Source organism: Stegostoma tigrinum, chromosome 35 (genome assembly GCF_030684315.1).
Source record: "Stegostoma tigrinum isolate sSteTig4 chromosome 35, sSteTig4.hap1, whole genome shotgun sequence".
In the NCBI taxonomy this organism is placed as follows: domain Eukaryota; kingdom Metazoa; phylum Chordata; class Chondrichthyes; order Orectolobiformes; family Stegostomatidae; genus Stegostoma; species Stegostoma tigrinum.
In genome coordinates, this window is record NC_081388.1 from 6,504,073 (window position 1) to 6,520,177 (window position 16,105).

Here is a 16,105-nt window from a genome sequence, read left to right on the forward strand (position 1 = left end):
CGGGTGGCATCTTTGTGGCACTGCAGGAGGCCCAGGATGGACATGTCGTCTGAGGAATGGGTGGGGGAGTAGAAATGGTTCGTGACTGGGAGGTGCAGTTGTTTAGTGCGAACCTAGCGCAGGTGTTCTGCAAAGCGGTTCCCAAGCCTCTGCTTGGTTTCCCCGATGTAAGAAGGCCACAACGGGAACAACGGATACAGTATACCACGTTAGCAGATGTGTGGGTAAACATCTGCTTGATGGGGAAAGTCTTCTTGGGGCATGGGTTGGGGGTGAGGGGGGAAGTTGTAGGGGGACGTGTAGCACTTCCTGCAGTTGCAGGGAAAAGTGCCGGGTGTGATGGGGCCGGAGGGAGCGTGGAACAGACAAGGGAGCCCCGGAGAGAGTGGTCCCTCTGGAAAGTGGATAAGTGTGGGGAGGGAAAAATGTCTTTGGTGGTGGGGTCGATTGCAGATGGCGGAAGTGTCAGAGGATGATGCGCTGGCTCCGGAGATTGGTGGGGTGGTACGTGAGGACAAGGAAGATTCTGTTTTAGTTGTTATTGCGGTGAGGGGGTGTGAGGGATGAGTTGCGGGAAATGCGGGAGACACGGTTGAGGGCGCTCTCGACCACTGGGGGGGGTGGGGAGTTGCGGTCCTTGAAGAACGAGGACATCTGAGATGTACAGGAGTGGAATGTCTCATCCTTGGAGCAGATGCCTCCGCTGCATCCCAAAACCAGCCCAACTTGTTCCTGCCTCCCTAACCTGTCCTTCCTCCCACCTATCCCCTCCTCCCACCTCCAGCCCCAACCCCCATCTCCTACCTACTAACCTCATCCCGCCCCCTTGACCTGTCCGTCCTCCCTGGACTGAACTGTCTCCTCTCTAACTTCCCACCTATACTCACCTTTACTGGCTCCATCCCTGCCTCTTTGACCTGTCTGTCTTCTCTCCACCTATCTTCTCCTCTGTCCATCTTCTATCCGCCTCCCCCTCCCTCCCTATTTATTTCAGCACCCCCTTCCCCTGCCCCATTTCTGAAGAAGGGTCTAGTCCTGAAACGTCAGCCTTCCTGCTCCACTGGTGCTGCTTGGCCTGCTGTGTTCATCCAATTCTACACCCTGTGACCTCATTTGAATGTGGATGTGTGTTTCCTGCCCTTGGAGTGAGGGTGTCGATTATAAATAATGCGGTAGCAAGCCTTTTATATTTAAAGGAGAAACGGTTAGTTTATTTTTCCCCACCCTGGAGGTTACCAAGAAAACCACATCTCACTCACACAGACACATGGCAAAACTAGGTACAGATACGAGTTAAAACCTCCAGTGAAATGTATATTGTTAAACTGAATTCATTAAATCTTGCAACAGGAAAGTACTACAAGAGCTGGTGGGCAATTATTAACTCCACTGATGCCTTCCGGAGAAGAAGCTTCCTGCCTTTTCTTGATCTTGCCCTACAAATGACTCCAGTCTTGCACAATATGGCTAGCTCTATAGTGCTTTCAGGATAAGAAGTGTTACTTCATCAGAGTTGCTCATATCCAAAGAAGAATTAAAATGGTTTTGCATATTAACATCTCCCATGCCAAATAAAATTGTTGTGAACATACTGCTCATGCACATTACAGTACATGTACACATAGCACAGCTATCACCTCAGCTAGGCCAAATGTGTCATTTTTAATTACTAGTCTGCTGGAGGAGCAATTTAATTCAATACAGTCATGGAACTATTTATTCAATGCAATCCAGGTGTTGCTTTGGGAATGCTATTTAGTTGTTAGGGGGAGGTGACGGCCTCGTGGTATTGTTGATAGACTCTTAATCTGGAGACGTAGGTAATATTTTGGGGATCTGGGTTCAAATCCTGCCATGACAGATGGTGGAATATGAATTCAATAAAAAAACATCTGTAATGAAAAATCTAGTGATGGCCATTGCTGATTGTCAGGAAAAACCCATCTGGTTCACTAATGTCCTTTAGGGAAGGAAACTGCCATCCTTGCCTGGTCTGGCCTACACGTGACTCCAGACCCACAGCAATGTGCTTGAAAATCAACTGTTCTCTAGGTGATCAGAGATGGGCAATGAATGCTGGCCTAGCCAGCAAAGCCCTCATCCTGCAAATTTTATTTTTCAAATCCAAATGAACTCACCATTTTCTAACATTTGCTGCTTCCTTTGCACGTTTAGTAGCTATACTCCCCAACCTGAAACATCTGCACAACTTTCCATTACAGAGTTGACAAGGACTTGCATTCCATTGTTGTTACAATGAGGAGTTATTTGTTGAGACAGCCATTTATTGCACAATGGGCAAAATCCACCCAGTTGCATTAGAAAAGAATTTACATGGATTGTAGTGACTCATCACTTCTCTCAGCAGTGACTCCAAGCACATTGTAAGTGAATGAGAATTTAAATATAGCCCTGTTGTTTTATTTGAACCCAGATGAATTTGCAAAGGCAGAACTGCACCAACAGAAAAAATACCTCCTTCCACCTCTGCAACATTATTTGATTTGGCCCTTACCTTACCTCACCTTCCGGTGAAACTCATCCATGCGTTTGCTACTTCTGGATTTGAGTGTTCCTATGCATGCCTGGCAGCTTCCTATGGCCTATCTTCTTTCCTGCTAGGGAGTTCTTCTTGGCACTCGGTTCAACAGTCTTGCTTTCAAATCCCTCCATAATTTCACCTCATCCTCACAGCTGTAATCTTCTCCAACTCTCCAATCTTCAGAGGTCTACATTCTTTTAACTCTGGTTCCTTGAGCACCCCTGGCTTTTAAGCATTTCATCAGTAAGGGGTCCTAAGATCTTGAATTCACTCTTTAACTCTTTGTCTTTTTTGTCTCTTTAAGATGCCCCTTAAAACTTACTTTCTTAGCTCAAGCTTTTGGTCATCTTGCATACCGCCTCCGTGTCAAGCTCTGTTTAATAACACTAGTGCGCTTGGATGTTTTATTACATAACAGGTACTGTAACAAAAACTTTGCTGCTTTCTCAATCATTTTGAAGATACTGATGCCCAGAACTGGAGATTTAGTGCACAGGGCCATCTTTGATTTCAGATAAAAACAACATCATCAGGCAAAGTTGAGAAGAGTCCTCACCATTCAGGCAAAGCTGAGAAGATTCTGGAGGAGTGTGTCAGCTGAACGCGGGCTAAAGGGAAATTGGATGAGAACTGATGGTTCAATCTTTCAAGGAAAAGGCACTGCAATAGCACCTGAAGATCAGAAGTTTGAAGGTATGTGTTTGAAATCCATGCCATATACACAGAATGGACTGCCTAGTACATCATGAGAACTTTCTTTTGTTATATCTACTATTTAAAGCGCAACTTACAACTTATATTGATGGCGATTTGCCTGTTAATTCAAGCTTTATTGAAGCCATTCAGCCCATCGATTCTACAATTGTCCTCTGAAGAGAATCTCAGGGTACTTGGGTCCCCAACTCTGTGAGGCTACGGTGCGAACCACGGAGGTGCATTTGATTGTTAGTGTAAATGTTATGCTTGTGCAAAATCTTGTTGACTTTTATTCCCCCACTGACAATGTTTGGTAAATTTGGTTCCGTTTGTTTGTTGATCTCCATAGGGATTCTAACATATTCACATGTGGACCACAACTGTGAGCATTGTCATGCTGTTGTATTATGTTAGACAATGAATCACAGCACAGAAGGAGGCTACTTTGCCCATTCTTTCTGTACTGACTCTGAAGGAACAATGGCTTTCTCCCCATTCAGTCACAGAGTCATACAGTGCAGAAAAGCCCTTCAGCCCATTGAGTCTGCACTAACAATAATTACCACTAAAGAGATACTAATCCCAAATTCCTGCACTAGTCCCATATCCTCAGATGTTATGATATTTCAAGCGTTTAACCAAATGTTTTTTAAACGTTGTAAGGTTTCCGGCCTCCACCACATTCTCATACAGTGCAATCCAGATTCCCACCATCCTCTGAGTGAAGAAGTTTTTTATTAAAACCCCTCACATTAAAAGTATACAGCACACAAATCTTTGCCTGTACAGCACAGAAAACAATACTTTTCAGTGTAATGCGAAACAAGAAACAATAATAATTCAAATCAAACCATATCCCCTTCTGATTAACTCCTCAACCAAGGAGAAAAGCTGTTCCCTACTCACTCTACCCATATCCCTCATAATCTAACACACCTCAATCATGGTCCCCCTCAGGCCTCTCTGTTCTCAAGAAAACAATCCTAGCCTATCCAATCTCTCCTTTTGGCACAATTGCTTCTTCCCAGGCAACATCTTGCTGAAACTCCTCACTTATCTTATCCCCTATCTTATTTACATGCTCTGCTGACTACAGGGATTTGTGAATAATTACTCCAAGATCCCTCTGTTCCTCTGAACTATCTAATGTCCTGTTGTTTATTAAATCTCTCTGTACATTTTTCCTTTTCTGATAATAATTCAATTCCCTCTTGAATGCCTCGATTGAAATTCCCTCCACTTGACACATCCATTATTTGTTATTACAGTTTTAGTTTCTGAATATTTCTCTGTTTGGGATTGAATTCGTTTTCCTAACACCAATGTTAAAGTGGTTGGTCTACAGACCAAGGATTGTCTCCAATCTTAATTTTAGAAATAGTCTTCGCTAATATAGCTTTTTAATCTAACCAATTATTGAACATATTTAATAGTGTCTCTACTATTTCTTCAATAGTTATGTCCATGTATTGATCCATGGCCTCCCTCTCATAAGTATTTACATAGATTTAATAATCCAGGAGAAAATGGGACCAGAATCACAATGCTTCTATGATCCATCACACAGCCCGGGAGGATAGCTAACCTTGTCTAAATCAATGTTATAGCTTTATATATGCTGTCCATACATTTTCCATTAGTACAGAAAGCTCAATAAATAGAAAGAGCAGGGAGTCATAAAAGCATTAAAGCTGGCAAGATCATTTCCTTCTTTAATGTGCATCAACAAACACAAATTTTCATCAATGGTCACAGGATAGCAATTAAGAGTGGCTGATTTTCCACCGATCCACAGCAATGTCAGAATGGTAGTGGCCCCTGCAGTGTTGCCCAGCTACGATCAGCGAAGGTAGCATGGAACAATAACGCAATTTAGTGCCTTCTCGGTTTAGTGGTTTAGCTCTGTGTTGGTCAAACCCACAGAACCATCAGAGAAGTCTGTGCTGTTTATGGGCATCATTGTATCAATTTCTCCATGGCTTGGGACCTGCGCCGCTAAGTTAGTTTGGGTTGGCTGTGCACAGGAATCAGGGTATTCTATTTCTTTCCCCCCACCCCCGCCTCAGAAAAATCAATGGCAAATTCAACGTAGCCTTACTAAACATGGTATTGTCAGGGATCCTCCAAGTGATTTACTATCCCACTTCAGCACTTTGAATCGATCAAAGAATAGCTTCACAACATCATAGCATAAAATCTCAATTTGTCAATAAGAGTCCAGAATCTTGTCATTAAATTTTGACAGAGCACTGTAAAACATTAAAATAGTTAACAACTTTTTCAGTTTCCAGCCGCCCTAGAATTCACTTCCACTCTACTTACTTCCACAGCTAGTGCAACAAGTAAACAATCCTATTTGAAATCTCCAGAGGGACTGGAAAAGCTCCTTGTGAACCAAACCTGTATGTCCTCCATAGCAAAAGATAGCATTGTGTTTGTGTGCCACTGTTCAGCTCCCGACAAGGCAATGAAGCCATAAGTACGTCAGCCCACCAGAACCTTGCATCGAAGTAAAACATACTATAATGTTTTCCAAACGGAAGATACCTTAAGCATGCACAGTAGCTTTGTTGAAGAATGATGCTGTGCAGATCATGTCAACAAATGGTCAGATTCATATTCATTATCTAGCAATAGTCAACTGCTCAGTGCGGGGACAATCTTAGTGGCAGGAAAAAGAATACATTCAGTGGGAATAAAAAGCCAGATTTCTGACATTTCAAACCAACTGAAATTCAGCCCCTTCCATCTTCTGAATCTGACATCTTTTAGTTCCACATTTAATATTATTTCTAGAGTTTTCAAACAGATACAGCTAGAGAAGAGAGAGACAAGGGTATTATTTTAAAGATCAGGTTGAAGCTGAACAGAACTGAAGCCAGCACGATTCAGGATTTAACTAAATATATCACACTGAATGAATTACATTGAATGCTACAGCACAGAAGCAGACCATTCAGTTCAAATATTCTATGCCTGCACTCTTATACCCCCACAAGCATTCTCTTACCTTACTTTACTTCATCCTATCAGTGCATCCAATTTCCCTCAAGTGCTTACTGACAGTCACTGTTAATACATCTATGCCCAACTATAGCACTACGTAGCAAGTTGACATACGTATCAATCCCTGGATAGAAGTATTCTTGATTTTGTTACTAGATTTATCAGTGACCATCGTATTTACAGTCTATAATTTTGGATTGCCACACAGACAGAAGCTTTTCCAAATCTACTCTAAAGTATTTACTGCTTCATAAATATTCTGTTCTAAAGAAGGAGCTCCAGCATATTGGTTCTTGAATGACCATTGCATCCTCAGTTCTTAGTATCATTTTTTTGCACCGGCTCCAGCCTTTCTATCATTTTTTGCAATACAGAGGCCAGACTGTTTCCAGCACGCCACAAGATTTACCAAGGTTCTAAACATCATCTAATTCTGGAGTAACTAATTGATAAATACTGAACCTTCTTCACGTGGATAATATTTCCTTGGTGACTTTACCCTACCAGAAGCCACAGGGAGGGCTAAAAGAAGTTCTGACTTTTTCTGTGTCTGTGAATTTTGTACATCAAGGTGACAGATATTAGTGCTGACAAATGTAGCAATTTTCTATGAGTTTTCGTGAGTAAAAACAGAAAAGAACAATGAATGTAGTACATTCTACCAAACGGAATTAATAAAATGCTATATTAGTAAACCTGTTTGCAAAATTGAAGTCTGTGATGTTAAAGGGCCAACAACAGATTGGATACAAATTTGAAAGCAGATGAAGTAACTATGAACACAGCAGGCCAAGCAGCATCAAAGAAGCAGGAAAGCTTGACGTTTCGGGTTGGGTTCCGACCCAAAACGTCAAGCTTTCCTGCTCGGGCTGCTGTGTTCATCCAGCTTCACACTGTGTTATCTCAGATTCTCCAGCATCGGCAGTTCCTACTATCGGAGTAACTATGAACTTTTGTTTTTCAAACTGGAAGGAAATGGACAATGGCACTCCCATAGGAGCTGGTATCAAGGGAAGTTGTTCCTCATTACACAAATTTATGACTTGGCCTTAGGTATACATGGCGCAATTTTAAAAACTGAAGGTGGCACAAAACTTGGATGAAAGTGGATAAGCTAATAAAATAGGCAAATACAAAGCTAAAGAGAAGTGTGAAGTTGTGTCATATTGGGATGAAGAGGGAGAGGAATTTATAAAATGGGATAATTTTACTTGGGATAATGGGAACTGCAGATGCTGGAGCATCCGAGATAACTAAGTGTGGAGCTGGATCAACACAGCAGGCCAAGCAGCATCTTAGGAGCACAAAAGCTGACATTTCGGGCCTAGATCCTTCATCGGGCCCAAAACATCAGCTTTTGTGCTCCTAAGATGCTAATTTTACAAGGGGTCCAGGAACAATGGGAGCTGACGGTTCACATGCATAAATGTTTGAAGATGGCAGGATAAGTTGATAAAGCTGTTAAAATAAAGGGCTTTAATGGGGTTAATCAACAGAAACAGTTTTCTCTTGAGTGGTTGTTGGTAACCAAAGGGCACAGATTTAAGATAATTGGCAGTTGAACAAGTGGGGATAGGAAGCAATTTTGTTTAGTTATCTGTTTTAAATAACCAAATTATAATCTGGAATGCACTGCCTAAAACGGTGGTGGAAGCAAATTTAATCGGGACTCACAAAAATTGAATAGAATGCACATTTGAAATGGAAACGTCTGCAGAACTCTAGGAAATCAGAAGGGGAATGGAACTATTTGGATAGCTTTTCAAAGAAGCAGCACAGGTGCAACAGACCAAATGGCCTCCTTCAATGCTTTATGATAGTGAATTTTTCAATACGAGCACTCATGCAGCAGACATCTCAAGGTCAGGAATATTCATACAAAATGAATCTTCCACTCTTTTACTCCAAACTCAGGGGAATAAAACCTATTGCAGTGGAAGTGTTCTGGGTCGAAACACATTGCAAACCAAGTGCAGACTGGCCAGGGACATTTTATGTTGGGATCCCAGTGACTAACAAGACAAGTATGGAGAGTTTGACTTCATTACTGGCAGCTGAATCCAAATCCAAATCCCAAGGATGACAGGCCAGCATTCACTAGCTCAGCCCCCTACTTTTTCAAGAGAAACTGAAGCAACAAATTAGTGTGTTCTTGAACTCAGAGGAAGCACTCAAACAAACTGGGAAACCAACTGCTGTTCTGAATTCGACCCAGCTGTCTTGGTGGTAACACTGACACATAAAACCCAGCATTAGAGTGAGTTATTTAGCCCTGATAAACATTCAAGTGAGAATAAGGTGGGTGATGAGCTGATCGGGTCCACTGCACAAGGAGCTGTAGCACCTGCGCTCGGTCCTGAAGTACAAGGTTGCCTGTGGGTTTTCGAAGTACTGCACAGTAGATCAAGCAAATGGCTTTTCACAGTGCTCTTAATTCAGCCAGTTCACTACAGCTCAAAGCCCTTCAGCTATGAGCAAATATTCAGGTACACTGCAATTAAGAAATGATACCACATTGAGCATTTAATTAACAGTGGCAGGGGAATTCAGTCAAGCATTAAATTGATCTAAAAAAGGAAGCCTTTTAATACATAAATAGACACTTACTGTGCAAGTTCCAGGCTAAACAGTACTCCGACTCCTGTCGGCTATCACTTTCGGAACCTGTCTCAAAGTCCTGTGGAGAGCCCCTTGTACTCCTGTTAAATATTCTTATGGCCAAGTTCTCAAGTTTTTGCAAGGCAGAGGACATCTTCGAACCTTTATGATCAGTAGATTGTTGACAGGTCACCTCTGAACACTGATTCATGATTTTAAAACATAGATCCGTAGGATTCTTCTTTCCTTGGCTCTTGGCATCAGCAGTTAGACAGCAGAGAGAAAGGGAGCTAATTTTACCAGCGAGACTCGAACAACATCCTGGCTTCACTCAGCAAGGCAACTAATGCACAGGCTGGCTGAGCAGTCTGCAGCAAACCGCACACCTTCCTATTATACACATTAAACAGCAGCAGCCCACAGCAGCACTGATACTGATGCACGCTGCTTCCAGCTGGTTACTCAACGAAAGCAAGAACACAATAAAACCAACTTCCTTCTGGCTGCCGACCAGTGATTCGATAGCTTCAGGCATGTCGCTCTTTCAATAAACCTTTGGAAATTCAGGCAAAACATTCAGTTTAGAGTTTCTGCTGCCTGTTTAACACAAGCACTGAAACGGGCAGCTATGAGACGGCAAAGAGTAAAGCATGTAATATGACTCTGAAGGCACACTTAGCAAACATGCCAATCTGCATTCAGTGCACACCTTTCAAATATGGTCAGTCATACTTGAAAGTCTCTTGTCCACCCCCATCAATATATTAGATCTACACAACTGCAACATACTCTGTGACAGCCTAGTGAGAGGACACAAGGACAAATGACTAGATACCATTTCTAACACTTAAGAAAAAACCCATCTACTTGCACTGTATCAGCAGCCATTTGGTTCCACAATAAATAAAGCAAGATCAATTTGCAATTATTTACAACTTCGCTGACACAAATAATGAAGTGGTTAAGGCATGCACTGTTTATCAGCAATACTCAAAGCCGTGGTTTAGAAAGCAGTGATGATGACAATGGCGATAATAGAAAAAAAAACTCACGTTCTATAAATGGAAATTCTGCTTTACTCGGGTAGTGGAACTCCACTGGTCCATTGGGCTCATTCTGTGCACACATGACAAAATGGAGCTTGTAAAGGAGTGCTTACCCTTTGGCCCTGTGCAATCTTTCACTATTGCCCCTGAACTACTGGCTGAGGTCAGCAACAGAGAGCAGGACTAGAATCATGTTACTGGCAAAGAGGAGTGGGAGGCAATCAAGACTTAACACAGCATGGAGGAACGTGGCCAGAGCTAGGCTATGGGAAGCAAAGGGGGGAGAGGAGCACGAAAGAGGGCAAGGATATACAGAGGTGGGGATTGAAAATGTTGACAATTTATTCTTTTATAAATGCTTGGAAGCATACCTGCCCTTCTCCAAAGAGGGAAAAAAGACTGGTTTATCACTCTATAGGAGCGCATTTTCCAGTAAATTGGAACTCAGTTCTTACATTTGGTGCAGCTGATTTGGGCACTATTTCATGTGACTTAGTCATGTGATTATTTTTAGCCTCAATGCTGAAACTGCTAATAATCACAGGCACCTTCATTTGCGTGTGTCTGCTATAATCCTCCATTAAATCTAAAACAAGGCTGTAATTGTAAACTGGTAAAATATTTCACTTTGTTTCTTTAGAAATTATTCTGCCACAGCAGATAAAGACCACTATGGGATGCCAATATAAAATGAATGTCTTGTTATCACAAAGAAAGAGGGCAAAAAGATTAATTGAAACAAGTTAAAAATGACAAACAGGTACCTGTTCTTATTGTCCATGCAATAACAGTCATTTATAATACATTTACATAGCCTCTTTATTGAAATAACAACCCAAGACACTTGTCAAAGGCATTATAAAATAAAGTACGGAGGGTTCTCGTGGCATAGTGGTAGTCTTCCTACCTTTAGTCCATAACCCCTGCCTGCTCTAGAGTGGAGCATATCATGTCTGAACAGGTTAGTTGATCAAAGGGGTTGAATTTAAGGGATGTCTTAAATGTAAAGAGTAAGGTCATAGGTTGGATAGGTTTAGGGAGATATTCCAGAGCTTCAGGCCTAGGCATAGTCAACAATGGCAAAGCAACCAATATCATGCTCGCACAAAAAGGCTAGAATTAGCGAAGGGCAGAGGCCTTAGAGGGCTTTGGAGCTGGAGGAGATTACAGAAGTAGGGAGGGGAGGGGTGTGGAATGATTTGAGGAAGAAAAGAATTTTAAAATTATGACATTTCTTAACATAGTTTAGCGAGCACAAGGGTGAGGGAGAATCGAGAATTGGTACAAGTTGAACCAAAGGACTCTACCTCTCCACCAATCATTAGTTTTTCTAAAAACAAATTCATTGAAAGAAACTGAGCTAAAAAAATAGAAGTTTGACACTGAGGGAAATTATTTACGTTATCCACTTCTAGAACTGTATTTACAAAACAATCTCTCCACAAAGAAGGAAGTTTCATATGTTCTCATGTCCAAGATGTAGGATACCAGGTACCAAGCTCTGATTTAGTAGGAGCTGCAGATTCTGGAGAATCTGAGATAACAAGGCATAGAGCTGGACGAACACAGTAGGCCAAGCAGCATCAGGGAAGCAGGAAGGCTGATGTTTCAGGTCTGAAAACTGCTGTGTTTATCCAGCTCTGCACCTTGTTATCCCAAGCTCTGATTTGTTTTCTTTTCTCAGGACTTGATGGAAGAACATTAGCTGTAATTTCACACTAAATGTGGTTTCAACTTCATTTTGTGAACATGTTGCAGTAAATTAGAAATCAAATTTAGCAAATGAGCAAGGAATTGTACCCAGTGTACAGAATGTGACAACTTTAACACCAATCTAGGAATCAAAATATCCCATCTCCTTCTAGCCTTGGCATCCAAATGCATGTTAATTCTTTCTTAAAGACTTCAGGGAATGGGCACTTTTCAGCACAGTAATTTCTGAAATGGAATTTGTTTCAATGCATACACAAAGGATAAACCATCGAGAATTTCCTTCAAATGATACGTATTTACTATTTGACAAGGCTCTTAAGCGGCACAAACCAAGAATGAAATTCAGCCATCACAGGGTGGAAAAGATACCAAAAAGAACAGTGATTCAGTTACTAAACACTCTAGGCTACAGTACATAGCCAGAAAACAGCGAGTTAAGACTGAACAAGAGCAATGTGCAGACATGCTCTATAAAGCGGAAAGAGGCAAGTTACTGTTCCAGAAGGTGGCATCAACATGACAGATCAAATGGCCTCCTTTTGTAACCACCTTATGATCAGTGACAAGATTCAGTTCATCACTGATGCCAAAACTCTAACACTCACCAAGTGTTATTCACTCATCACCCTATGTGCTCACTGAATTGCACTGGCTTCCAGTTCAGCATTTTCAAAATTTGCAGACTTATTTGAGTATAAAATTCTGAACAGTCTTGACAAGGTAAATGTGGATATGCGGTTTCCATTTGTAGGGGAGACCAAAACCAGAGATCAGTTTTAAAAAGCCAATGTTCTAAAATTAGACATTGCCCTTTTAAGGAAAAGACTTGCATGACTTCAGGACTCACTGCCTCAGGTGGTGGTGAAGGTAGGGTCATTGAATAATTCTAATGTGGTGTTAGATAGATTTATATTAAGTAAGGGAATCAAGAGTTATCAGGAGTAGATGAAAAGTGGTATTCGAAACACAAAACAATCCACCGCAATCCTATTAAATGATGTCGCAGGGTCAACAAGCCAAATGGCCTGCTCTTACTCCTAACTCATACCTTCACATCCTTTAGCCACCTCTTCTCTTCAATGTCCTCCAGTCCTGCAATCCTTCAAGATCTCGGCATTCCTCCAATGTCAATTGTTGCATCTTCCTGTTTTCAATTGTTTCACTATTGGCAACTGTCTTCAGCTACCTAAGCTGCAAGCTCTGGAATATCCTTCCATCTCTCCTTTATTTAAGATAGTCATTAAAACATAGCCCTTTTCTAACTAAATTTTTCCTATGTGCATTTGTGCTAAATTTTGTTCGTTAATATACTTCATAAGGCCCAGGGGATGTTTCAGCACATTAAAAGAAGTTATTTAAATGCAACTTCTTGTTACGGGTAAAAATGTGGTAGATGGAGATAGAGATATGAGAATGGCAAAACAATCAGCTTCACCGACCAGTCATATCTGCAAAGGAAGCAGGAACACATCTGATCTAAGGAGAACTGCAAAGGTAAGCAAGAAATCTTCCCATGATTGTGTTCACTACATCCCTCCTTAAAGGCAGAGCTGAAAGCAGCACCTCACAGAACTTTCTGCCTCAATCCAACCTGAAAAATACCACATCGTTGTTCCTTGTTGTCACAGCCAGAAAGGAAACAAAAGATTAATGAGCGCAAACAAGGTCCAAAGAAGTAAAGAAGTGCTGCTCATTTTGGAAATCTAAAACGAGAACATAAAATGCTAGAAACACTGAGCAGATCCAGTACCATCTGTGAAGACTACATCTTGTAGATTTAAGATTTGGACCCTTTATGAAATAATTGGTTGCTTCCACGATGTTGCCTGACCTGCTCAGTGTTTAGGGTTTAAAGAAGAACAGACTCCAGGCTGGCATGAACTGGTGATATAGTCTAGCCAATTAAGGCTTAGTTCCCCCCACATTTTTCCTGTCATCTTCAAGCTTGATTGTTAGTACTTGTGTTTTGTGAAATAAACTGTGGGATTATCTATTTTTAAAATATTATTTATTTTGGGCTTGGGTTAGAAACGTGCGTTTCAGTGTGTCTGAGGTTATTAACTTGTAAATATTTCTGTGGCCATTGTGATTTCTTTTAAAACAGTTTGAGAGGTTTTTGTTTATTTTAGGATATGTTATGATTTAGCAAGGTGAACAATTGTGCTTTATGGTCTGCTAGCAATTTCTAGGCATGGATTTTTTTGGGATTAGGGGAGGCACTAATAGCTTAGCAAGACTTTTAAAAAATGTTTTACTTTATTTTTGCAGTTCTATAAAGTTATTGCATAGAGATAGTTGTACAGAGCAGTCTTCCTAAGAAGGACAGACTATTACAAAACAAGATTGCTCTAAGTAAGGAGTTAGTGATAGCTCCAAACCAGAAGTGTTGCAGTAAAACAATGCAGAAGTTATTTGAAGCTGAGTACATTCAAGCTTGGGTGTAAGGAAGTCCAGGAAGAAGTTATCAGCATTTTCGATCTTGACATTAAATTCACACTAACATTATGCTTATCAAGGTGTTAGGAAAATACATTTCCTCTGATGTGAGTTCTGTATAAGGGATGCTTTGGGTACTTCACAAGCGATTTTTGTTGGAATCTATAGAGGTATCTCTTGGGATTAGTACGATCATACTTTGATTTTATGTTTAGAAATCTTTAAATTTGTGTAATAAGTAAATAGTTGGTTCATTCGATTATAAATAGAATGTCTTCATTTCTTTTGGTGAATAAGCTCTTGTTCTATTATTTAAAAAAACCTCTACCATTATACGTTAGGAGGTGACAGCCTAATGGTATCATCGCTGGACTGTCAATCCAGATCCAGGAAATAGGCTCAGTTAGCAGAATTTGAATTCTATAAAAATCTGGAATTAAGAGTTTAATGATGATAATGAAACCACTGTTGACTGTTTGAAAAATCCACCTGGTTCATTAAAATTCTTTCGGGAAGGAAACTGCTATCCTTACCTCATCTGGGCTACATGTGACTCCAGACTCACTGCAATATGGTTAACTCTTAAATGCCCTCTGGGCAATTAGGGATGGGCAATAAATTATGGCCTAGCCAGCGACGTCATCATCTGTGAATGCATAAAAAAATGCTTATGTTTCAGAAATAGACCAGATTGTTAAAACCAGAAGAAAACAAAATATGATCTATCAAACCAAGGTCTGGGATCTGGCTTACCCAGTAATAATATTGGCTATGATCACAGAATCATCTGTCAAGATTTCCTGTACTCTCCAGCTTCTTATGGCTCTCTCTATTTCTCTCTCATTTTACATGGCAGATTGTAGGAGGGGAAATTAGTTGCCGAAAACAACAATTTGTACATTTCATTTGCGGGTGTAGATAGCTATGGTATGGTCAGACTGTATGTTTAGGTTGAAGGGGTGGTGAGATACCAAATCAAGTTGAATGTTGGGTTGGATTCTTATTCAAAAGGTAGTAAAACAAACTGGTAACTATAAATGCATCAGCCTTAACGCAACAGCAGAACAGACCAAATAAAAGGGAAATAACTATTAATAACAAACTTGATTGATATCTGTATGAAAACAATTAGTAGATGACAAGCAACACAGTTTAACAAGAGAGCAGACTGTAAAATATCAACCTCATTCAATTTTTAAAATGGAAATTATATACGAGCGAGTTTTGAGAAGATTTGTAGCTCAGGTTGAGGTTCTGGATGTGAGTTTGCTCGCTGAGCTGTAATGTTAGTTTTCAGACGTTTCGTCACCATTCTAGGTAACATCATCAGTGAGCCTCCGAAGCTCCGTCGGAGGCTCACTGATGATGTTACCTAGAATGGTGACGAAATGTCTGAAAACTAACCTTCCAGCTCAGCGAGCAAACTCACATCTGGAAATTATATACAACTGAATGCCCTACGGTATTAGTATTGGTGTTCCTACTAATTTGGAGCTACAAAAGTGACCCGAATTAAAAAGTGCAGTATATCAGATATCCAAGCAATTAGTCAAGCTAGTGAAAGCAGCCAAGCAGCTACAAAGACGTTAAGACCAAACTCTCAACCAGGCTGAACCAAAGGAAAAAAAAATTCAGCATACATTAAGTAGGGGATTTAACGCAGAGAATTCAATGCACTGAATGGATGGGAGAAGCTGAAAACACCTGGAAGTGCTAGTGAAGTAAGCACTCGCTGCATCAAGATAATGCTGAGCAGTGAAAGGAATGGTGAGACCAGGACTTCTCAATTGCCTTCTCCCTTGTCTGTGGGTGCAGTAGACACTGCAAAAAGGCAATCAGGTCTCTGTAAAGTGTTCTGGAACATTTTTCTATGTCCAACAAATGCATAAATATAAACATTCATTATATAAATGACCATATCAAACAACCATCTCTACTTGACATTCAACGGTACTATTTTCACTTAATCCTATACTACCAACATCCTTGGGTTGGCACTGACTAGATGCTAACTAGCTGTGGGCAATAAATGGTGGCTACCGGAGACATCCACATTCCATATCCCACA

The 16,105-nt window shown here is 40.8% G+C and overlaps 1 protein-coding gene across 4 annotated transcripts in view; it reads right to left on the minus strand.

The window, feature by feature from the left end:
- LOC125447405 (cAMP-dependent protein kinase catalytic subunit alpha-like) overlaps window positions 1-16,105 on the minus strand; it is a 167,158-nt gene that overhangs the window by 120,874 nt on the left and 30,179 nt on the right. The window contains exon 1 of one of the 4 annotated variants that reach the window (XM_059640023.1): window positions 8,852-9,490. The exons of 2 other annotated variants lie outside the window; for them this stretch is intronic. In XM_059640023.1, the coding sequence (XP_059496006.1) occupies window positions 8,852-9,053 (202 nt within the window). In that variant the 5' untranslated portion in view covers window positions 9,054-9,490. Of the gene's footprint in view, window positions 1-8,851; window positions 9,491-16,105 lie in introns of those variants that run through there. One more of the 4 variants, XM_048521729.2, reaches the window with a different exon arrangement.